At 38.2% G+C, this 25,361-nt stretch overlaps 2 protein-coding genes and 1 pseudogene across 2 annotated transcripts; 1 reads left to right on the plus strand and 2 right to left on the minus strand.

The window, feature by feature from the left end:
* LOC110780857 (xyloglucan endotransglucosylase protein 1) lies at positions 1–1,628 on the minus strand. Its single transcript, XM_021985156.2, has 3 exons — positions 1,236–1,628; positions 914–1,113; positions 1–456 (listed from the first exon to the last, which is right to left on the minus strand). Exons 1-3 carry the CDS (start codon positions 1,539–1,541, stop codon positions 96–98), a joined length of 867 nt encoding a protein of 288 aa, XP_021840848.2. The 5' UTR covers positions 1,542–1,628; the 3' UTR covers positions 1–95.
* Positions 1,629–3,223: 1,595 nt separating this feature from the next.
* Positions 3,224–22,556, minus strand: LOC130462682 (proline-rich receptor-like protein kinase PERK4). Its single transcript, XM_056831451.1, has 4 exons — positions 22,411–22,556; positions 4,254–4,317; positions 3,682–3,825; positions 3,224–3,268 (listed from the first exon to the last, which is right to left on the minus strand). The coding sequence occupies exons 1-4, from the start codon at positions 22,554–22,556 to the stop codon at positions 3,224–3,226; spliced, it is 399 nt and encodes a 132-aa protein (XP_056687429.1).
* A 206-nt stretch (positions 22,557–22,762) lies between these two features.
* LOC110776151 (glucose-1-phosphate adenylyltransferase large subunit 1-like) lies at positions 22,763–24,723 on the plus strand (annotated as a pseudogene).
* The last annotated feature ends 638 nt before the right edge of the window (positions 24,724–25,361 follow it).

Raw genomic sequence — 25,361 nt, forward strand, 5'->3', positions numbered from 1 at the left:
GGTAACTGAGTTGTACTATATATACGTGTGTTATTGTTGAGAATAATACGAGATTACACAATATTTGACAACATGTAATGTCCAAAATGACCCCCTTACTCAAACTTGGAGTGCTTACACTCTGGTGGAAAAGCTTGAGAGAATCGTTTCCAATCAATGCAATAATCATACACCATATAATTCTTCTGAACCCATTCCATTCTACTCCTGCTGTTTGCATCAAGATCATGGTTCCTCCACTTTCCGTCGGCCGAGGTATCGATGTTGAAGTTGCGATAGAAGGCCGTGAACGGAGCCTTAGACCAATCTGTCTTAACCAATCCACCTTGTGTAGCCCAATCGTCGGCGTTCCAAAGGCTAGCATGGATTTTTTGGGGTTGGCTCTTTGGGAAAAATGTGATTCCCTTATTCTCATAGTTTCTAAACACTCTTAACGGTGTTTCATCAACCAAGAACCTGTAATTTCAAATAAGGTACGTTACAAATAATTAGTTGATCAAGAATTCGACACAAGTTTTAAGAGGAGTAACTATACATCCACCCTGGCTAGTCTAGCTCCTATTACCCAAAATATGGTTTATGGACCCGGATGCACAATGCTCACTATGCACCCTGTTTTTTAATGAACACATAGTTCAAATACAAAAAACATATTATTCATACCTAAAGAACATAAAGTTCAAATCCAAAGAACATAAAGTTTATTACATTCTCTATAAATGTTCATTCGGGTGCACAATGAACACTGTGCACCCGAGTGTATAATCTAAATTGCATATAAAACCGTCTGATATTTACTTAACTGTCAGTGACCATACTCGATCTATAATATGTCAACAAGGTAAGAAGAGGGTGACATGTCATGTGATTGGCCAGAGTGAAAGTTAATTACTACACTGTCAGGCGGACTTACATGATAAGTTTTGGGTTCCATACAATAGAATAGGTATGGAAGTTGCTTGTTGGATCAAACCAAAGGTGGAATTGTTGCTCTCGATTGCCTTGGCCTTGGCTAAACACATTAGTATGAAGAGTGTAAGGCTGGCCACTAACGTTACCTAAGAACTCGAAATCGATCTCGTCGTGTCTTCCTGTGCTTTGATCAGATGTCAACTGCAAGTAACAATTAATGTCTAGATGATTATTTGTCTTAACACAATAATTATTTACATACTACTATGCTTGTACGTAACTATATATACAAACACGTATGCTACCAAGTTAAAACGACTTACATATAATGTAGTGACCGTGCCAGCAGAGTTACCAGGAACAAGTTTCATCTGCATATCAATCCTCCCAAACAAATATTCCTTCTTAGAACGGAACCCAGATCCCGAACCTTGGTCTAAGGAGAGCGCGAGTTGCTCGCTTCCCGGGCCGGAAATCTGAACCCTATGGCCACCGAATGTGGATTCAAAATCGTTGAAGAAGTTACCTGCAGCATAAGCAGTAGAACTCACCATAACAACAACCACAACCATTATAGCCATTTTAAGCACCACAACTTTGTTATCGTGCTCATTTGAGAAAATTCCCATTTTTTTTATAAGAAAAAATAAAACAGATTATATTAGTTAAATTTGTAAGATGTGATTGAGAAAGAATGAAAAACGAAGTATATATAGATATGTGAATGGTAATGGAAAGGAAAGTTCATCGTAGTTTGATTAAAAACTAGAGTATGGAGCATTAATTAGCTGGCCAATCTCCAAACTCGAATTATAGAAATTATACGGAGCATTTTTTTAGATGTCGTATGATTAATTATTAATGATATTGTTATTCACATAAATACATTTTTTAAATGTCGTATGCCTAATTATTAATGATATTGTTATTCACGTAAATACAATACAATATGTAGCATTAGCTGGCAAATAATCAAACTAGAATTATGGAAATTTTTTATATTAATTTTTAAGGAAATACTGATCCGAAATGGAATTATGTGTTTTTGTAGGTCCCTTGTATGGATTTTGTTGGTACTCTATAATTCTAGTTCTTTTGATTTTATGGTTGAATAATTGTGTGAAATTATGAAAGTGTCTGCTCTTAAATAATACAGCACCGAAAATATATTTATTTTTCTGTGATTGTTACCGAGGTTTTTTTTTTTTTTTTTGCGCAAAGGGAGTTACGTCAATAAATACTAGTCTTATATGCACGCGATGCGTGCGAAATTACATAAAAACTTAAAAATTTATAATTGCAACTCATCCAAACAAATATTAAGCAAGAAATTATTCGCAAAGTTCATATTTTAAAAACATTAAGGCCATACTATAGGTCAATTTTGCAATCTAAATTCATATTTACCTAATCACAACGGTTGCATCAATCAAAAATCTATTTATGTAAGAAATGTAAATAATAATACAAAGTAATAAACATTTTACATTAGTTTCATCTCCTAATATTTGCTGCTGAAATACTAACACTTAGACCAAAAGATATCCATGCTAGACAATTATACATCTTAAAAGAATGCCAAAAAGAACCATACACAACAGAGATGTGATCTTGGTGAACACACTTGGCTTGAGTCAGGTGTCTAAGATCATAGCTTTTTCTTTTTGCAGCAAACAACACAACACACAAACCTTAAGTACTCTTTCTTTCTTGCGAGCAAGATTATGAGCCTTAACCACCTGATCCCTACCCACTTTAATACACACAAAATAGTCTAAGTTTCTAGCAGCAGAACGAATAATAGAAATTAAAGAAGTAATATGGGCAGCAACTTTCTTCGGTTCCTTGATGGCTTCTACCGCTTCCAAATCTGATTTTATCACGACATTGGAGGCAATTTGAGCAGCCTTAGTCAACCCCCACCAGATGGCATAGCACTCTGTTCCTTGGAGGTTGATCCGTGTCTTCTTCCCAACTCACTGCTGCTTGACTTTCTTCCTGCCTTTCCAAGAAGCATCAACCAATACAGCAATAAACTCATTTGCCTGCATCATGAAATACATCGAGTAGCAACTAAATTTGAACCGATAGAATTACACGCAGCAAAACTAAACTACCGGCCTTTAGGACGATTAAAATGTCAAAGACAACTGCCACAATTACATCAAACCAGATATAAGGATCAACTAATGGAGGTCCCCATTTCCACCCGAGATTGAAAATACTACTCCATTCCATGTTATTTGTCTACTTGACTTGCTTATTATGTTTCATAATATCTGTCACTAAAATGTCAATGTGCTAGTACTTGTCAATGAGCACAATCAAAACACAACATCAGCTCATCACCAGCAGCCTAAAATTCAACACAACACCCACTAAACAAATTCAGCCTAAAAACCCATTTCTATAAATCAATCATCATAAATAACAATTCAACCCTAATCCACTCACAATAGCAATTCAAATAAATACAAACAAAACAGTCTATAGACAAATGCTCACCCTAATGCACCACAAAATACCCAAATTAAACCAAAAAATCAACATCTAATCACAAAATGCAGGTGAATAATAATACGAAAAATACCTAGAAAACAATACTCAAAAGACAACAAAAAATGGAAGGAGATTTAAAAAAAATATAAAGAGGAGTGAGAGAAAACAGAAGGAAATCAGATAGTGTGTTTTGAACCCAGATGCTACAGGGGTTCAAAACATTAGATTACACGAAACCTCCCCGGTAGGCTCGCACAGGAAATAAGCAACCTGTTTTTCTCCAGACTCGGATAATATACTCATTGTTTTCTTGGCGTTAAAAAGTATATCAGGTTGTTTCTTACTAAATGAGACACGGAGGTTTCCTTTTTCACCCTCTGGTACATTCTTTATTTCCACAAATTCCAAAAGAACCTGATAAACATAAGTAGAAGAAAATCATAAATTACTGGTATGTATAACACCAAAGTTAAATAAATTTTCAAATTCAATAAGTGTACAGGCTTCAAATGCAGAATTCACTATAAGTTTGTAACATTGTACCTGATATCCTTAACAAATCATGAAAAGATTTCATATGGTTTTAGATATAGTCAATTCCATTCAGAAAACTTTAAAGAATGTAAAGAGCATTCAATCCACATTGACAGTCATGCCAACCATTATACAAAAGCCTTCATCATAAAATATTACAATCAAAGTATTTAAAATTGCATTGAATCAGATCATACAATTTCAATAATAATCATAGTAAAGCCCGATATTTTAATAATTATCAATATTTTAAAAATAATCACACAGAAAATAAAGGAAATAAATAAAGATTATCAAAAAGAATTAACCTTTGAAAGAATAATATCAAGCAGCTCCGCCCCAGCTTTCAAATCGTTCATCTCTGAAGTATTACTGCATAATAAAATGATCAATTAAAATCAAATTAATTCCTCTAATTTAAAACTAAAACTAAAAATTAAGGAAAAAATAAAAACAAACATGCCTCATAAAAAAATGAAGAATAATTGCCCTTATACCCGTGTAAGGAAGAATCAGGTTCTCAACTTATCCCTTGTAAGGAAGAATCATGTTCGCTGCTTATATCGACAAAAAAAAATAAAAAAACAAAGAGTAATTCTAGAACAGCCAAATACCAAGTTCAAACATTACATATGTTCTAAAAATGAGCTAATGGTGAAAACTAATCACAATTTTCCACGAACCCCAAATGCACAATTAAACATCAATCGGTGAACTCCAAAATCAGGAAATTAATACACACTAAAAAGTAAGGAAAAACAAAAAAAATAATAGAGGGAGTAATGATGAATTCCAAAATAATATCAAATTTGTGATCTGGATATCTTGCAGATTGTAGAAAGGTTCGATTTTTATTTAAAAAAAAACCACCTCAGAAAACACCTGCAAAATCGAGAAACAAACAGAATGAGATATTGATCCAACAAAAATCAACAAATTAACCTCAAATCAAATTCAAAATTAAAAAGTCTAGGAGAGATAAACAAACAATTCCATAAAATAACAAAAATTAAAAAGTGTTTGCATTATTCTTCTGCCTGTACTATTTCTGAACAAATTGGAACAAAAATGAACAATGTTTAGAGAAATTAGCACAAAAACTGTAAAAAACCGGATGAAATTAAGAAGAAATATTACAAATTCATACTGCAATTGATTTTTCAGTAACTCAATTATACAGATGCGTTAGAAGGCCTATTGTTCCAGGAATTGCTAAAAACGTCTAATTGCAAGAAAAGAAAGATATAAACATACCTTCAATTTCGATGAGCCTCCAAACAATGGAAAACATGACAATCTTCAAGAATTTCGGCGATGAATTTCCCAAAACCCAAAACATTTGTTTTCTCAAATAAAAATAATAATTTCAAAATTTTCTAGATCGAAGAATTACCAGCGAAAATCATAACCCGATTACCAGCGAAATCAATTTGTCGATTCAAATGCGTTTCGAAAACCTGGAATTCCGAAATCTCCAACCCCAAATTCATCAGCTCCTACATTTGTCGCAATTTTTGTACAAAACAATCAGGAACGCCTAGAAGTAATGAAAGGCATTTGATTAAAAAAAGTAAAAAATAAAAGGAATTGATTGTAGGAGAGATCGAAGATGAGATATTGAGTGAAGGGAGGAGAGATCGAGATGAGAGATTGAGTGATGGGAGGAGAGATCGAAGATGAGGGAGGAGAGAGAAAGTAGGCGAGAGTGAATGAGGCGGAGGAACTCTAACCCTAGAAACGAAAGTGAGGGCCCAGCAAACAGTCAAGCATCCGTAAACATCGAAAGGAGGGGTATTTTGGTATTTTTCAAGGTGGACACGAAAAGTTAATTTACTTAAAAGCCCTCAGAAGCTGGCTTATATAATAGAGATGCATGCATTCTTTTCGCTGGATTTCATAGATTTTTTTTAATGTAGATTTCATAGAAATTAGTTGCACCTAATAATTGACGTAATTGAACCAAATTTTCGGTCAAATTGACGTAATAGGTCTAAGTCCCGTACCGCAACATCCCATCACCACGGTATTTGTTATTCTGCATTACGATTATCTTTTTTGGATCTATTTTTTGAGATTTTCCGCATCTTTTTAGAGGGTAATATTTAAATTATTTAGGTTATAAGCTAGTTGATTATGTAATATGTATTTCTCAAGATCAATAAAGCTTCCCTCTCTTCTACATATAAATGTAGCTAACACATTGTAAGTAACCACGTTAAGTGTAATACCTTGTATTTTTCTGAATTTGTAAACATATTTTATTATATTTGATGTGGCCTAAAAGAACGCCACCTGGCTGTACCATTAAAGCCCAGAAAGAAGGCCCAAAAGCCCATCAGCAGGCAAATCTCAAACCCACATGCACACGCAGGGCCAAGACCCATCAGTGGGTCATGGGACCCACTTGCTCAGGAAGGAGCCCATTCTGCTATTTCCCAAGAAGAAAGGCCCAAACGCTTAAGAGGCCCACCAGGTCTAAACCAAGCCCCCAAAACTTAGCAGGACACGTGTCCAGATCTTGCATAACATCCAATCATGCAGGACCAGTTCCCAAGAAACCCTAGCACTATAAATAGTGCAGATCCCTAGGTAAAAGGAGATCAATTCATTCCCACCAACCTAAAACTATCTTTGCTCTGACTTCTCTTTACAAATTACTTATCTCTCTAGCTTATACTTACTTAAGCATCGGAGGGAATATTCCTACGGGAATATTCTTGTTTTGCAGGTTGCCAGAAGTTCGTGCCAGGTCATACTTGATACCTCCGAGGAACGCGTGCCACGTCAGCATCGTAAAAGATCCCACAACATTTGGCGCCGTCTGTGGGGAGGTACAGTGTCATGGCCGAACTACACTCTGACAGAGAGTACACTGGTGAAGGAGAAGAGAGACGGCCCCTCGAAAGGAGCTAACGGCACATAGAAGAAGCCAATTGAATCGCAAATGCAGGAAACACACCGCGACAGGTGCAGGAGGTTGAGGTGGTTGTAGAAGAAGAACCAATGACCGAGGCGTCTCCGCCAGGCGGCCATCTAAGTCCCAGCGTCCGAGACGCCGTGCTAGATGAGAATCTAGATTTGCCGGTCTCGGTAGGCTCCCTACGCGAGATCTTAGCGGGATTCCAACAGCAAATGAATCGGACCTTTCGACAACAGATGAGCACTACATTACAAGATGAAATTCGGAAAAATATGCTAATCTACAGCGCTGAGAGGACGGCTCCACATGGACCCCTCAGCCTAGGCGTCAATCGGATAAGCAGAATGCCACTCAGATCCAACGTATGGAGGGCTGGAGAAGGTTCTCGTCCACAAGCAAGCCGGGGAGTCAGCTCTGTGCCTGAGCACTCGGGAAACGCCCGCGACCCCCCTACTTTCTTACCTCGAAGGGACCCGGTCATACGACCATCGTCTAGGGGAAGCCCACCAGCCGGCTTACGGCCTGCCTCAAGGCGTCAAGAACATTATGAAGCTGAATCTGAACTATCAGACACCGGTACACTCCTGTGACGGAAGACCCGCCATTTTACCCCACTACACGTGGACAGAGCCAGATGACGCCCAACAGAGTAAGAATGCGCCCCCGCTTGCTATCCAACCGTCGTGAACCAACTTATCATATCCAGCAAGGGTTTAACAATCTAACGTTAAGTTCTCCGATGAGATCATGAACACCCCGAAGGAACCCAAGGTAAAAACTCCTACAATTGAAGCCTATGAGGGGACCACCGATCCTGATATGCCCGCCATCACATGTATGTTCAAAGAACCAATGAAGCCACTTGGTGCAAATACTTCCCAGCCACGCTCAAAGGAGTAGCGTCTAAATGGTTTGAACGGCTACCCCCAGGGTCAATTGCCTCTTTCAACAAACTACAAACTTTGTTCTCTACAAGGTTCATGGCATACAAGGAAGAAAGGAAAACAAGCATGCATTTGGGACGGATCCAACAGGGGAAAGACGAGTCCCTAAGAAGCTACGTGAAGCGTTTCAACCTAGAGGCCGGACAGATCCCAGACTTGCCCGATGGCGTCTCCTTTGATAATTTTATCAGGGGATTGAAGAAGGGATCCTTTAAGTTTGATCTGGTTAAGAAGAGTGTAAGGACTATGGCCGAAGTCCTGGACGAGGCTGAAGCATTTATCCATGCAACAAAAATATGCAGTGCGTCCAAGTAAGGAAGGATTGGAGAAACAACAGACTCCTCCGGAAAGAAAGATAAAGTGGACCGAAAAACCCCACGAGTGAATGGCACATGGACCCTCTCAAAAGAGCATGACACCAACTCTCCTGGGCACAAGAGAGAACGTCCGCAGGAGAGGGAATATTTTGAGTATAACACAGATCTCCTCACCATACTAAAAGACGTTGGGACGAGGTTTGACCTTGATCGACCTTTCCCCATGAAATCTTCTGCTGAGAGTCGAGATCCCAAATTATATTTCCAGTTCCATGAAGACATAGGACATGAACCTAAGAATTGTAGAAGCTTGAAAAGGGATTTAGATGGCCTAGCCTCCAAAGGACACCTCAAGAACTACTTACAGAAGAATGCTCATGGCTTTGGAAAAAACCAATACAAAAAGAACTAGTCACCTGCCTCACCTACCAAGGGACAGCACAGCGACGGAGGATTTGTAGCCGTCATATCTGGAGGACCGGCCGCTGGAGGACCCACCATGAGAGGACAGAAGGATTATGCTCGCCGCCTAGGACAAGTACTGCTGTCAGCAAAATGACCCATGGATCCATTCCCACGGATAGAGATATGTGAGTCAGATGGTGGACGGATAGCCACTCCGCATGATGATCCCCTTGTGGTCGAATTTAAGATATCTAACATGAGGGTCAAACGTGTTAGGTTATGGTACATATGACAAAACATAAATCATGCGGAAAAACCTTAATGCAGGAAACATATTATTTACACATAATCATTTAGCAGAATTTAGGAGCATACACTTTGTAGCGTGCCCTCCCTAGCTGCGCCCGAACCGAACAAGAACAAGCCTTTAGGACTCCAAATGTCGTCCCTCCGTAGATAGTCCACAGTACGTCCTGATCCGCCTCAAGTTAGACCAACTAGGATCGCCCTTAAGGTTACTAGGAAATCCGGTTAAGTGTTTGCAAGTGTTTGGCTTATTTTTCTTTCAAAACTTACCCTTAGAATACTTCAATCCCATGTACATAAATTATGACCCTAGGCCCTTATTTATAGAGGTTTGGAAAGGGAATTGGAATCCTAGTAGGATACGATTTAATTAAACTTAGAATCCTACAAGGACTCTAATTAATTAAAATAATCCTTTTAGGAATAGGAATTTAATCATACACCAAATCCTAATAGATTTAGGAATTGTGCATGGACACAAACACACACACACGCACGGAGCCACGAGGGCGCCCACGCGTGCGTGCGCTTGGCCCACGCTACGCAGCCACGCCTTGGCGCGCTGGGCCTGCCTTGCGGTGGGCCTGGTGCTGCCATGGGCTGTGCGTGTTGGCGTGCGTCTTGCTTGCTGGGCGATGGCCCGACTTCGTGCTGGGCCTTCGTCCGGCAGGCCTCGTCCGATGCTAATTCGTACGATACGCTTCCGATTAAATTCCCGGTTCCGGAATTCATTTCCGATACGAACAATATTTAATATTTCCGATTCAGGAATTAATTTCCGTTTCGAACAAATATTTAATATTTCCGTTTCCGGAATTATTTTCCGATTCCGATAATATTTCCGATTCTGACAATATTTCCGTTTCCGGCAATATTTCCGATTTCGGCAATATTTCCATTTCCGATAATATTTTCCGATACGTACCATGTTTCCGTTTCCGGCAACATCTACGACTTGGATAATATTTATATTTCCGATGCGATCCATATTTCCGTTTCCGGCAATATCATCGTTTCCGGAGTATTCACTTGCTTGTGACGATCTCAGCTCCCACTGAAACAAGGATCCGTCGATTACGAATATCCATAGATAGAGTATTTAATGCCATTAAATACTTGATCCGTTTACGTACTATTTGTGTGACCCTACGGGTTCAGTCAAGAGTAAGCTGTGTATTAATATCATTAATTCCACTTGAACTGAAGCGGCCTCTAGCTAGGCATTCAGCTCACTTGATCTCACTGAATTATTAACTTTTTAATTAATACTGAACCGCATTTATTAGACTTATCATTGAATGCATACTTGGACCAAGGGCATTATTTCCTTCAGTCTCCCACTTGTCCTTAGGGACAAGTGTGCATTACCTAATTCCTTTGTCGCTCGATGCTTGCTCTTGAACATAAGGTAAGAGTTGTCATCCTTATTATGTCCAGAGGTGTTTCTCGGTTTCAGAGTTCAAGTGATCAAATAAACAGATAATCATAGCCTATGATTCATCTGAGCACGGCCATGCATTTTACAGTTTCTAGCTCTCCGAGTGTCCTTGTACAACTTTTAGCATCTCATCCCGATTTATGGGAGGACAATCCCAATCTTGCGATCTTGAGATTAGACTTCGTTTGATAGGTGATTACCTAAGCGTTGCCTTTATAGTCTCATTTTACGGTGTGACGGTTGGTCAACGTCAAAGCAACCAGTTCTCAAACAAGTAATCTCAAATCACTCAGGTATTGAGGATTTAGTGTCTAATAATTTTAATGAAATTTACTTATGACAGATTTTCATCTCTTACAGTAAAGTTTCATAGGTCTATCCGATACTAGTCTTCTCAAAGTAAGTATCTATGCAAATGATTATGACATTGCCATGTCCACATAGTTCAAGAAACAGAACTACTAGTCATCTTGCATTCTAGTCGTCTAACGTTTTCTATGCGTCCAATTTTATAGAAAACTCCGACCAGGGACCATTCTCAACCTTTGACATTCAAGTTCACTTGATAGACATTTCTTAGTCACAGGACTGGTCATGACAGTCTATCTTGAACATATCGTCAAATTGAAGGGACTCATCATTTAATAAACCACAAATTAAATGAAAAAATGAATTCTATTCATTTATTGTGAATGATTAACCAATAATATTTTACAAAGAATTAAACTCTAAAACTTTTAAAACAGTAAATAAGGACATCAAAGCCATTCTCCAATATGCATGATTCCCATAGCTGCAGTGTGCGAGTTGTGCTTCGCCTGCGGCAGAGGTTTAGTCAATGGATCTGATATGTTGTCATCAGTTCCAATCTTGCTTATCTCGACTTCTTTTCTTTCAACGAACTCTCGTAGAAGGTGAAATCTACGAAGTACATGCTTGACTCTTTGGTGGTGTCTAGGCTCCTTTGCCTGTGCAATAGCTACGTTATTATCACAATACAGGGCTATTGGTCCTTTAATGGAGGGGACTACACCAAGTTCGCCTATGAACTTCCTTAGCCATATAGCTTCCTTTGCTGCTTCATGTGCATCAATGTACTCCGCTTCAGTTGTAGAATCCGCAATGGTGCTTTGCTTAGCACTTTTCCAGCTTACTGCACCTCCGTTGAGGCAGAAGACAAACCCAAACTGTGATCTGAAATCATCTTTGTTGGTTTGGAAACTTGCGTCCGTATAGCCTTTAACAATTAATTCATCATCTCCACCATAGACCAGGAAGTCATCTTTGTGCCTTTTCAGGTACTTCAGAATGTTCTTGGCAGCAGTCTAATGCACCTCTCCTGGGTCTGATTGGTATCTGCACGTAGCACTGAGTGCGTACGCAACATCCGGGCGTGTACATATCATAGCATACATTATTGAATCAATCAATGATGTATACGGAATTCCATTCATTCGTCTACGCTCATCAAGTGTTTTTGGGCACTGAGTCTTGCTTAGAGTTATTCCATGAGACATGGGTAGGTAGCCTCGCTTGGAGTCTGCCATCTTGAACCTATCAAGCACCTTATTGATATAAGTGCTTTGACTAAGTCCAATCATCCTTTTAGATCTATCTCTGTAAATCTTGATGCCTAATATGTATTGTGCTTCTCCTAGATCCTTCATCGAAAAACATTTCCCAAGCCAAATCTTGACAGAGTTCAACATAGGAATGTCATTTCCGATAAGTAATATGTCGTCGACATATAATACTAGGAAAGAAATTTTTCTCCCACTGACCTTCTTGTATACACAAGATTCGTCTGCATTCTTGATGAAACCAAAGTCACTGACTGCTTCATCAAAACGTATATTCCAGCTCCTGGATGCCTGCTTCAATCCGTAGATTGATTTCTTTAGCTTGCATACCTTTTTAGTATTCTTTGGATCCTCAAAACCTTCAGGCTGTGTCATAAACATAGTTTCTGTTAAAACGCCGTTTACGAAAGCGGTTTTGACATCCATCTGCCATATTTTGTAATCGTAATATGCAGCGATTGCTAACATTATCCGAATAGACTTTAGCATTGCAACTGGTGAAAAGGTTTCATCGTAATCCACACCGTGGACTTTCCTGTAACCTTTTGCAACCAATCTAGCTTTGAAAACTTCAAGTTTCCCATCCTTGTCTTTTTTCAGTTTGAAAACCCATTTGCTTCCAATGGCTTGGTAGCCATCTGGCAAATCGACCAAATCCCATACTTGGTTTTCTGACATGGAGTCTAATTCAGATTGCATGGCTTCTTACCATTGCTTGGAGCTAGGGCTCGTCATAGCTTGTTTGTAAGTCGTAGGTTCATCACTTTCAAGTAATAGAACGTCATAGCTCTCGTTCGTCAAAATACCTAAGTACCTTTCCGGTTGAGATCTATATCTCTGCGATCTACGCGGGGTTACATCTCTAGGTTGACCATGATTCTCACCAGATACTTCTAAAGATCTCTGAGTTTCATCCTGAATGTCATCTTGAGCATTCTCTAGAGTTTGTTGTTCGACTCGAATTTCTTCGAGGTCTACTTTTCTCCCACTTGTCATTTTGGAAATGTGATCCTTTTCCAAAAAGATACCATCTCGAGCAACAAACACCTTGTTCTCAGATGTATTGTAGAAGTAATACCCCTTTGTTTCCTTTGGATAGCCCACAAGGATACATTTGTCAGATTTCGGATGAAGTTTGTCTGAAATTAATCGTTTGACGTATACTTCACATCCCAAAATCTTAAGAAAAGACACATTTGTAGGCTTTCCAAACCATAACTCATATGGAGTCTTTTCGACAGATTTAGACGGAGCTCTATTTATAGTGAGTGCAGCTGTATTTAGTGCATGTCCCCAAAATTCTAATGGAAGTTCGGCCTGACCCATCATTGACCTAACCATGTCTAGCAAGGTTCTGTTCCTCCGTTCCGACACACCGTTCCATTGTGGTGTTCCAGGAGGAGTCAATTCTGATAGAATTCCACATTCTTTCAGATGGTTATCAAATTCATAGCTCAGATATTCACCGCCTCTATCAGACCGCAGTGCCTTAATCTTCTTGCCTAATTGATTCTCTACTTCACTCTGAAATTCCTTGAATTTATCAAAGGATTCAGACTTATGCTTCATTAGGTAGACATAACCATATCTACTGAAGTCATCAGTGAAAGTGATAAAGTAGCTGAAACCACCTCTAGCATTTGTACTCATTGGTCCACATACATCTGTATGGATTAAACCAAATAGTTCATTTGCTCTTTCTCCAGCTTTAGAGAAAGGTTGCTTTGTCATTTTGCCAAGTAAACATGATTCTCATTTACCATAATCCTCTAAGTCAAATGGTTCTAGAATTCCTTCCTTTTGAAGTCTTTCTAAGCGTTTCAAGTTAATATGGCCTAATCGACAATGCCACAGATAGGTGAGATCTGAATCATCCTTTTTGGCCTTTTTGGTATTTATGTTATAAACTTGTTTGTCGTGATCTAATAAATAAAGTCCATTGACTAATCTAGCAGATCCATAAAACATCTCTTTAAAATAAAACGAACAACTATTGTCTTTTATTAAAAAGGAAAATCCCTTAGCATCCAAGCAAGAAACTGAAATGATGTTTTTAGTAAGACTTGGAACATGGAAACACTCTTCCAGTTCCAAAACTAGCCCAGAGGGCAACGACAAATAAAAAGTTCCTACAGCTAATGCAGCAATCCGTGCTCCATTTCCCACTCGTAGGTCGACTTCTCCCTTGCTTAACTTTCTACTTCTTCTTAGTCCCTGTGGATTGGAACATAAGTGTGAGCCACAACCTGTATCTAATACCCAAGAAGTTGAATTAGCAAGTATACAGTCTATAACGAAAATACCTGAAGATGGAACGACTGTTCCGTTCTTCTGATCTTCCTTTAGCTTCAAGCAATCTCTCTTCCAATGCCCCTTCTTCTTGCAGTAGAAGCATTCAGATTCAGAAGTGGGTTGACTGACCTTCCTCTTTTCAGATTTGGCGCCAGTTGGTTGCTTAGTCTGGCTGGCCTTGTTGCCACCTTTCTTAGCATTCCTCTTCTTTCCAGATTTCTTGAACTTGCCCCCACGCACCATAAGCACATCTTGCTTATCACTTTTGAGCGTCTTTTCAGCGGTTTTTGAAGGAAATAATGCCCTTGGTCCAAGTATGCATTCAATGTTAAGTCTAATAAATGCGGTTCAGTATTAATTAACAAGTTAATAATTCAGTGAGATCGAGTGAGCTGAATGCCTAGCTAGAGGCCGCTTCAGTTCAAGTGGAATTAATGATATTAATCCACATCTTACTCTTGACTGAACCCGTAGGGTCACACAAATAGTACGTAAACGGATCAAGTATTTAATGGCATTAAATACTCCATCTATGGATATTCGGAATCGACGGATCTTGGTTTCAGTGGGAGCTGAGATCGTCACAGGCAAGAAATGAATACTCCGGAAACGATGATATTGCCGGAAACGGAAATATGGATCGTATCGGAAATATAAATATTATCCAAGTCGTAGATGTTGCCGGAAACGGAAACATGGTACGTATCGGAAAATATTATCGGAAATGGAAATATTGCCGGAATCGGAAATATTGCCGGAAACGGAAATATTGTCAGAATCGGAAATATTATCGGAATCGGAAAATAATTCCGGAAACGGAAATATTAAATATTTGTTCGAAACGGAAATTGATTCCGGAATCGGAAATATTAAATATTGTTCGTATCGGAAATGAATTCTGGAATCGGGATTCCTAAAGCAATCGGGATTCGAAATATGATTAAATCCTAAATATGATTAAAGCAATCGGGATTCGAAATATGATTAAATCCTAAAACTATTAGATAATGATTATTTAATTAGAGTCCTAGTAGGGTTATAATTAAATAAATTAGTATCCTAATAGGATTCCAAATCCTTTTCCATAACTCTATAAATAGGTGCCTAGGGTCACATATTTACAGAGATTATTCAAGTATTCAAAGTGAGTTTTTGAGAGAAAAATTCAGTCACACATTTGCTTAAAAGTGCCGAAAATAATAGTACCTTAAGGGCGATCCTAGTTGGTCAATCTTAAGGTGGATCCGGACGTGCTGTGGACTATCTACGGAGGGACGACACTTGGAGTCCTAAAGACTTGTTCTTGTTCGGTTCGGGCGCAGCTAGGGAAGGCACGCAACAAAGAGTATGCATCTAAACTATGCTAAATGATTATGTGTAAATAATATGTTTTCCTGGCTTTATGGTTTTTCCGCATGATTTATGAATTGTCATATGTATCATAACCTAACAGTTTTCAGCATACCGTGAAGCTCAGTGAGCGTTTTGTCCAGACTATTCATACTGTAGTTCAGTTTGAACTGATCATACCCGCTATGAAGAGAATGGAGGATGATGTCTATAGCCATTTCCTGAGAAAATTGCTGATCCAGCCGACTCATATTCTCAATGAGTCCAATCATTTTGAGAACATGTGGACTTACGGGCTCGCCTTTCTTAAGCTTGGTCTCAAGAATTTGCCTATGAGTCTCGAATCTTTTGACTCGAGCCAGATCTTGGAACATATTCTTTAACTCACTGATGATCGTGAAAGCATTTGAGTTGATGAACGTTTTCTGCAGATCTGCACTCATTGTGGCGAGCATTAGACATTTCACATCCTTGTTGGCATCAATCCAACGATTGAGGGCTGCCTGAGTGACCCCGTCACCTGCGGCTTCGGGCATCGCCTCTTCTAGGACATACTCCCTTTCTTCCTGCATAAGAACTATTTGCAAGTTCCTTTGCCAGTCAAGGAAGTTTTTCCCGTTCAACTTCTCCTTTTCGAGAATTGACCGAATGTTGAATGAATTGTTGTTTGCCATAATTAAAACTACAATTGAAAAGAATAAACAAATAAATAACCATTCACAGTTTCTCTTAATAAACTTAAATTCTAGCATACATGCATAATTCAATGTTCATTAGGCATTTTATTCAAGTTATGTGTTCCGGCAGGTGTGAATAAAATGATTCCAAGATCCTAAAACCATTGAAGAATTAAGCACATTATGTATTTAGACTCAATTCTAAAATCTTTTAGGTAAGCAAACGCCTTTTGCTAATAGTCTAGAAACTACTCTTGGTTGATAGGTACGTCTAAGAACTTATTAGGTAAACCTATCGATTTTGCCACGACATAAAAGGACTCCTTACTTATATCGTTGAGTTTCACCAAAACTAACGTGTACTCACAATTATTTGTGTACCTTGCCCCTTTGGGACCAATAAGTAACACCTCGCTGAGTGAAAACTATTACTAGATTGATGTAAAGGATATCCAAGCAAGTGTATATTTTGGTATCGCACCTTTTAACTCAATTTTTAAGTTTGGAACTTAAGGCTCTTACTATGTTGGTTAGATTTTAAGTGAACTAAAATCCTTAATCATGCAACATAATCAAGCCACAATCTCATGCATAATTAAGACATATTTAAAGCAATAAATAACTTAAAACATGCATAAGATAAATGTGATCTAGTATGGTCCGACTTCATCTTGAAGCTTCAACTTCAAAGTCCGTCTCGAAAATGGGAACTTCGTCTTGAAATTCACCGTGGGAGGCGCCATTTTCTTCAAATAGGATAAGCTATAATTAAAACTAATTACAACTATTTGATGGTACGCAGACCATATTTGAATTGAAAAACAAATTTGGTGCTTTAGACCAATTACATTCAAATTAATGGTACGCAGACCATATTTTCTATCCTATTTGGGCCATACTAGTCACTTCATAACCTGCAAAACAGTACATATACAATATATACCATTCACCCATTCATTATCATGAATGGCCCACATAATTGGTTAGTTAAAACACATTGTATGCATCACATAAGCATTTGCACCAATTAATCATGGGCACCAATAATCTACAAATTATTCGGTCCTTATTAATTCTAATCAAGTTGTTTTAACCTTAAGGATTTGTAGACCTTATCAAGAGTTTATGACTAAAAGGGCTCCCACTTAAACCAATAAATTCATATGCTTTACTAATTTTAAACATAAAAATGTATTTCTAGTCTAACCGGAAACATACAAATTTAATTAAATTTTAAAGCTCATATAAATTTATAATTGAATCCACATATTTAATTTATTTTCAGTCGTATTTAAATTAATTCATGATTTTAATTTTAGTAAAATAATTAGAATAAATGAAATTTATTATAATTATAATATTCAAAATTAAAATCCAAGAAAACAATTTAAATTATTAATTTTAAAATTAATTAAAATTACATAAACTGAAAATTTCAAATTAAAATTTTAAATCGATCTAATCCTATCACAAGGTACGCAACATCACCACGCAACGCACAGCCATAGGCCACACGCACGCAGCCATCGCTGGCCATGTGCGCGCAACCTATGTGCTGCGTCGCATCCATCGCTGTACACCATCGCAAGGCGCCTCGAGGGCACGCTTGGCCTCTGGCTCGCTGCGCGCGCCTGCCCTCGACGCACGCGAGCTTGCGCTCGCTGCTCGAGGCAGTGCTCGTAGCTTGCGAGCAAGCGCTCGCTGCGCGCGAGCGTTCTTCGCTGGGCGTAGCGCTCGTGCCACGCGAGCTTGCGCTCGCTGTGCGCGAGGCTTCGCACGTTGCGCGAGGCAGTTGCGTCGTGGCGCAGCTCGCCTGCTGCCCACACGCGACTGTCGCTGCCTTGCTCTCGCCCTTGCCCACTCGCCCATCGCACATAGCACATGACACAAGGCAGGCCTGCTGCCTTGTGCTCGTGCACCATAGCCTTGCTCGCTGCATTCGTACCGCATGGGCGACGAGCTCCCTTGCTCGTCGTCGCATGCCCGCACTATACAACACCCCTTAAGGGTAACACGTAGCGTCCATTGCTTTGTGCGTGCAAGTTATATGAGCGAATCGCATAAAAATTAAAATTTTATTTTGAAAATTAATGACAAATTAATAAATCATATTAATTTCATAATTTTAGGGCGAAAAATCGAAAATTTATTAATTAATTGATTTCCGATTAAGATGGATTCAAGTCTAGGTCATAAAAATTTAAAATTTAACACAAATTTACAATTTTATGGTGGTTTTTAATATAGGTATCTAATTAAATTATTAATTAATTATGAAAATCAAATTAATTCTAAATTATTCCAAATTTCAACAAATTAATCATAATTACAAATTAGATTGCATAATTAACAAGGCTAGGCATTCAAACTTGTTAAACATATACAGTAGGTCAATGAAAAATTCAAGATTTATCAACAAGAATCGCAAATATTTAATTTAACATCTTAAATTTACAAACTTTTGCGTTCGAAAAACTAAAACCTCCGAAAAGTCATAGTTAGGCTTCGAATTTGGAAATTCTGGGTTTCGGCGAAAAATACTCTTTTTGTCAAAATTTTAGAATGCCTTTTACATGCGGAATTGACTCAAAAATCACTCAATTTGGTTGAGTAACGAATATTCTGCCGAAAACCGGCGTACATATAATTAAATAAACGCAATTTGCAATTCATTAACAATTACGAAAATTAATCACCCCTTTTAATTTCTTGCAAATTTGTATAATTTAACCATGTTTATGCAATTAGATTATGAAAATAATAAGAGGCCTGTGATACCACCGTTAGGTTATGATACATATGAAAAAAACATAAATCATGCGGAAAAACCTTAATGCCAGGAAACATATTATTTACACATAATCATTTAGCATAATTTAGGAGCATACACTTTGTAGCGTGCCCTCCCTAGTTGCGCCCGAACCGAACAAGAACAAGCCTTTAGGACTCCAAATGTTGTCCCTCCGTAGATAGTCCACAGTACGTCCGGATCCGCCTCAAGTTAGACCAACTAGAATCGCCCTTAAGGTTACTAGGAAATTCGGTTAAGTGTTTGCAAGTGTTTGGCTTATTTTTCTTTCAAAACTTACCCTTAGAATACTTCAATCCCATGTACATAAATTATGACCCTAGGCCCTTATTTATAGAGGTTTGTAAAGGGAATTGGAATCCTAGTAGGATACGATTTAATTAAACTTAGAATCCTACAAGGACTCTAATTAATTAAAATAATCCTTTTAGGAATAGGAATTTAATCATACACCAAATCCTAATAGATTTAGGAATTGTGCATGGACACAAACACACACACGCACGGAGCCACGAGGGCGCCCACGCGTGCGTGCGCTTGGCCCACGCTACGCAGCCACGCCTTGGCGCGCTGGGCCTGCCTTGCGGTGGGCCTGGTGATGCCATGGGCTGTGCGTGTTGGCGTGCGTCTTGCTTGCTGGGCGATGGCCCGGCTTCGTGCTGGGCCTTCGTCCGGCAGGCCTCGTCCGATGCTAATTCGTACGATACGCTTCCGATTAAATTCCCGGTTCAGGAATTCATTTCCGATACGAACAATATTTAATATTTCCGATTCCGGAATTAATTTCTGTTTCGAACAAATATTTAATATTTCCGTTTCCGGAATTATTTTCCGAATCCGATAATATTTCCGATTCTGACAATATTTCCGTTTCCGGCAATATTTCCGATTCCGGCAATATTTCCATTTCCGATAATATTTTCCGATACGTACCATGTTTCCGTTTCCGGCAACATCTACGACTTGGATAATATTTATATTTCCGATGCGATCCATATTTCCGTTTCCGTTAATATCATCGTTTCCGGAGTATTCACTTGCTTGTGACGATCTCAGCTCCCACTGAAACCAAGATCCGTTGATTCCGAATCTCCATAGATAGAGTATTTAATGCCATTAAATACTCACTACTACAAAAACACCCTATGGAGTCGGACTTTTCGAGTCGCCTCAAATAAATAGGCGACACATAAGCATTTAGAGTCGCTTGTTATGGAGCAGGCGACTCATAAGGCTCCACAAATCAAAATAAAAAGCAAACAAAAAAGATTACGCGTCGCCTGCAATTTATCAGGCGACTCATAAACTTTTAGAGTCGCCTTTTATATAGTAGGCGACTCGAAAAGTAAAAGTTTACGAGTCCGCTGCCCCATAAAATTGGACGTGTATACTTTATGTATCGCCTTCTACATTACAGGGGACGTAAATAGTTTACGTGTCGTGTCGCCTCTTATATTAGAGGCGACATCTTAGGTGTTTCTTTTTATTTATTTTTATATTCTTGCCCACACTACATAATTGACCTTATGTGTCGCCTTTGTTTTACAGGCGACACCGTAACCTTACACGTCTCTTTTCTTTACAGGCGACACCTTAGATGTGGATCTTATTGTTTTATTAAATTTCAGCATGAAAGGAAAATCGAGTGCCTTCTTAGAAAAATTATTATACAAAGATATAAAACATCCGAAAAATAATTATACAAAGATACAAAACATCTTATAAAGTGACCTAACAAATTAATTAATGAGACTTAACCTAAAAAAAGTAAAAGGAAAGGGTTTCAACCGTCATCATTCATCAAAGTTCAACAAAGAAACCGAAACCACCATAACCCTCACGGAAAACCCTCTACCAACGAATTGGGCACCACCATCAATTCCCAAGAAATTGAAACCCTCCATCAACAATTGAGAATCGCGAAATTGCTGGAGATCGGTATTCGGTGCGTCACCAGACTTGTTGCAGGTGCAGGATAGACAAAATCTTCATCTTTTCCTGCAATTTGCAGCGATCAAAAGAAGAAGAAATCGACGAAAAAGAAGCGCCATTGCTATTTTTGTGAAGTCTGAGCTTCGAATTCTCAGCTCAAACCCTAATTTATCGAAAAGGAGAAACGAAGGGGGCAAATTGGGGGTAATTTGGGGGAGGAAGACGAAGATGTGGGTGTTTTGTTTGATATCGTTGCCGATGACATTGGGGATGGTTATGATAACCCTAAAATACTTTTCAGGACCTCATGTTCCTCGATATGTTTTCCTCACTGTTGGTTATGCTTGGTTTTGTTCTCTATCCATCATCATTCTTGTCCCTGCCGACATTTGGACGGTATTTTTTTCTTTCTCATCTTTTCTCTGATTTCTAATTTGTATTGTAATTTGATATATTGATCGTTTGATTCGGATTAATTTCTCGAATTTTGCACTTGCATGTTGGACTAGGGTTTGATTTTTTGTTTGAATTGTGTGATCGAAGCTATGTTCGTTAGTTTGGATCCAATTTAGCTGTGGATGAGTTTATATGGGGAAACTATGTGCTTGATTATGCAGTTAATGTACTTGATTACAGTGATGTTTGATTATTTTCTTGGAGTTTGATTATAATTGAGTGATTGTTATATTTTAGGAATTTGATCGAGTGATTGTGAACATTAGGTTTTGATAATTTTATTGTTGGGTTTTGTTTTGTGTTCAATTTTTTTTTTGTTGCAAGCAGAGAAATTGAGCATTTAAGTTTTTAATTCGATTTGATTATTTATGGAATTGTGCACTGAAGTGAACATCAAAAAAATGCTACATACAAAGTTACAACTAAGAATATGCAAGATAATATAGTTAACTCTAGAGAGACACGATTGTGGTCTCATTAATTGGGCTATATGATGATGCTATTTACAGGAAAAGCTGTAAAAGTTGTTTTATCCTTGTCTATGTTACTTGTAGTTACACTATTACTGCTGCTTTGTCTCATAGGCTTTGCTTCTCCAAGCATTGTGATCACATCTCTCAAGTACTAATAACATCTCTTCTTGCACATGTTTATTGTTTCCTGCTAAACTTGGATCTAACACTTCTTCTAAACATTTATTTTTTGTTGGTTTTTTTCTTATCCACTCTACCACATCTATTGGCTCTCCAAATTCTTCGTCTATCAGCCTCCTTCCCGTTAAAGAGTTCCAACAGAACTACCCCGTAGCTGTAGGTTTCACTCCTTTCATCTACTTTTAGTGAGTATCCATATTTTGCATCACAAAAATAAAGATCAATTTTTTTATCAGTAGTTCTGACATTGTTCTGAAGTCATATTATCAGTAGTAACTAAATTTAGCTTAACTGTGTAAAATCCAAGTTAATATTTTAGATCAGGTTTATTTAAGTAGGTATATATCAGTAACATAACAGAAAATATGACTAAATTAGGGACTTACCAGGAGCTATGTAACCATGAGAACCGGCAATCATACACAGTTTTGTTGTTCTTGATCATCATCTTAGCCACCCCAAAATCAGCAATCCTTGCATCTAGGTTGGCATCCAGCAATATATTGTTTGATTTAACATCCCGATGAATCATGATGAATAGTTATGTAATGCTTTGACTACATATTTTCTAGTTCTTAATTTGGGTGTGACTGAGAACATTTTAATCTCATAATGATTGGATATAAGTAATCACTCTTATTGACGGAGAACTTGAAGTTTATGTTGCGGCTTGTGAGTGGAGATCACTTTGGTGCAAAAGAATTGGGTGCAAGATTCATGTAGGAAGAAGGACATTTAATGTATTTGAGGACTACAGAGGCGGAAGGAGCTTTCGACCATGCTAGCAGCTATTGTGAGAAATATCACGGTAGATTTCTTCATTGCATACAACTTTTTGATCATGGTAGGCGCTTAGATTCTTGTTGTAAACACAAGGACTATATGACAATACATAGTAGATTAGAGATGTAGTTTCTCATTTCTTTAATGTTTCCTCTGCATCTTTTATATAGCGTGTAACTTGATGTGATTAATGCAAAAAATGAAGCTTAACAATTAATGTTTTAAAGTTGGATACTATGGTATGTTGTCTATGAGAGTATCTTCTATTGTGGATTAGTTTAAGGTAGTATTTATTTGTTTTCAGACTATTTTTTTCATCCAAAGAAAAGAAATTTTTAGTGTTTGAAGTTAATTATATTGCAGATTACTGGGCTCTAATTATCGAAAGATAAAGAGGTGATCCGAAAAATGTGACATCAATTATATTGGGAGGAGGTGCAGGAGCTCAACTATTTCCTTTTACCAGCAGAACAACAACACCTGCTGTAAGTAAGTTTGAATTCATGCAATAAATAAAGTTTTGAATCAGATTTTTCGGTTATGGACCCTGGTATATTAATTCAAGTATGATACAGGTTAATGTTGGAGGATGCTACAAGCTTATTGATATTCCAATGAGTAACTTCATCAACAGTGGTATAAACAAGTATTCATATTAACTCAATTCAATTCTGCTTCCCTAAATCTCCACATATACCTCACTTATCATGGAAACGGTATCAACTTTGGAGACGGTTTGTGGAGGTAAACTTCTGGTGCAACATACCCTTAGTTCGCCTTGAGATGTGACTTTGGATTGTCTAATCAAATAATAATAGAAAATTGACATAGAATTCTGTCAAATCTTATTTGATTAACAGGTTTTGGCAGCTACACAAACACAAGGAGAAACAGGAAAGAACTGGTTTCAAGGAACAACTGATGCTGTAAGACAATTTATATGGCTGTTTGAGGTAGGGATAGTTGATTTTCTAGTTCTTTAATTCTGCTTGGGAGCCTACATAATCAAAAGTATTGGACTGTGTGAGAAGGGTATGGGCTAAATTTCTGTAATATATACATGATGCGAAGAATAAGAATATCGAGAATGTTCTGATATTGTCTGGTGATCAGCTCTACAAAATGGACTATATGGATCTTGTGCGGGTATTGGATAAGATTCTTCTTGATTTGAATCATTGTATTTTTGGTCACCACAAAATGATCTTAACTATCTTCGCTTAAATCACTTGCAGAATCACATTAACATTAACAGAAACTCTGATATCACAGTTTCTTGTGTTCATGTGGGTGAGAGGTATGCTTCCACAGTTCCACAGTGACACTTCTATCATTGATTAATTTTCTTTATCCATTATATTTATTTACTTGAGTTTCCTGCCTGTATTCGGCTTCATTTACGCCTTATACCAGCCTTGCAGATTATGGATTGATGAAGATACACATCAGAGGCCAAGTTGTCCAGTTTTGTGAAAAACCCAAGGGGTTTGACTTGGAATCTATGGTGACAAAATCTTTCTATTATGTGCTTATGTTTTCTTTGTTTATACAACTGAAAAGGATCAAGACTAAATCATTATGATGTCCGATTTTCTACAGCAAGTGCACACCGAAATCCTTGGATTATCTCAAAAAGATGCATCAAGTAACCTTACATTGAATCCATGGGAGTTTATGTGTTTAAGACATATGTTCTACTTAAACTTCTAACACAGGCATACCCAAGATGCAATGACTTTGGGTTTGAAATTCTTCCTTTTGCTGTGAAGGATCATAATGTTCAGGTATAATTCTAAAAGATGATCTCTTTGCTGTGAAGGATATATGTATTACTCTATATACAAAGCGTCAGCATCTTAAGTAACTTTTTCCTCTTTTCGGCCGAGTATTTCAAGTGGTACTACCATTAATTTTTCTTGAAAGCCTATTAGCTCAAATGGTAGAGCAATGTGCCACGCACATATATGTAGGTTCGAGTCCTACATAGGTTGCAATTATATTTATATATATAATAACAATTCGAATTAAGATGCGACTCAATAACGCAAAATAAAATATGCATCGCCTCGAACAAATGAGGCGACACCATAGAGTATCATATACATCGCCTCAAACGAAGTAGGCGACTCTAAAGAGTACTATATGCATCACCTCAAACTAAGCAGGCGACACCATAGAGTACCATATGCGTCGCCTAACACGAAGTAGGCGACACTGTAGAGTACCATTTACATCGCCTCAAACGAAACAGGCGACACGATAGGGCACCATATGCGTCGCCTCAAATGAAGTAGGTGACTCGAAAAAGTACATACAAATGCATAGAATTCCTCTACAGAGTCGCCTCCAACATAAGAGACGACACATAAACCACCCTACAGTGTCGGGTTACAGGCGACACATAAAGGGGGTACCTATAGAATCGCCCCCTGTGGAGTCGCCCATGAGGCGACTCTATAGGTGGTTAAGAGGCGACTCCAAAAGGGTTTTTTGTAGTAGTGACTTGATCCGTTTACGTACTATTTGTGTGACCCTACCGGTTCAGTCAAGAGTA

The sequence above is a fragment of the Spinacia oleracea genome, chromosome 1 (assembly GCF_020520425.1).
Source record: "Spinacia oleracea cultivar Varoflay chromosome 1, BTI_SOV_V1, whole genome shotgun sequence".
Classification (NCBI taxonomy): domain Eukaryota; kingdom Viridiplantae; phylum Streptophyta; class Magnoliopsida; order Caryophyllales; family Amaranthaceae; genus Spinacia; species Spinacia oleracea.

Bases quoted from the DNA above. Each gene is read 5' to 3' on its own strand.
- LOC110780857 (XM_021985156.2), bottom strand. From the start codon at position 1,541: ATGGGAATTTTCTCAAATGAGCACGATAACAAAGTTGTGGTGCTTAAA. The intron at 1,114-1,235 runs GTAAGTCGTTTT...TGTTACTTGCAG, and splicing joins GCACGGTCACTACATTATAT to TTGACATCTGATCAAAGCAC. The intron at 457-913 runs GTAAGTCCGCCT...TTGAAATTACAG, and splicing joins TGGAACCCAAAACTTATCAT to GTTCTTGGTTGATGAAACAC.
- LOC130462682 (XM_056831451.1), bottom strand. From the start codon at position 22,556: ATGATTCATCGGGATGTTAAATCAAACAATATATTGCTGGATGCCAAC. The intron at 3,826-4,253 runs GTTAATTCTTTT...TATGTTTATCAG, and splicing joins TTGATATTATTCTTTCAAAG to GTTCTTTTGGAATTTGTGGA. The intron at 3,269-3,681 runs GTTGCTTATTTC...GTTGAATTTTAG, and splicing joins CCGAGTCTGGAGAAAAACAG to GCTGCTGGTGATGAGCTGAT.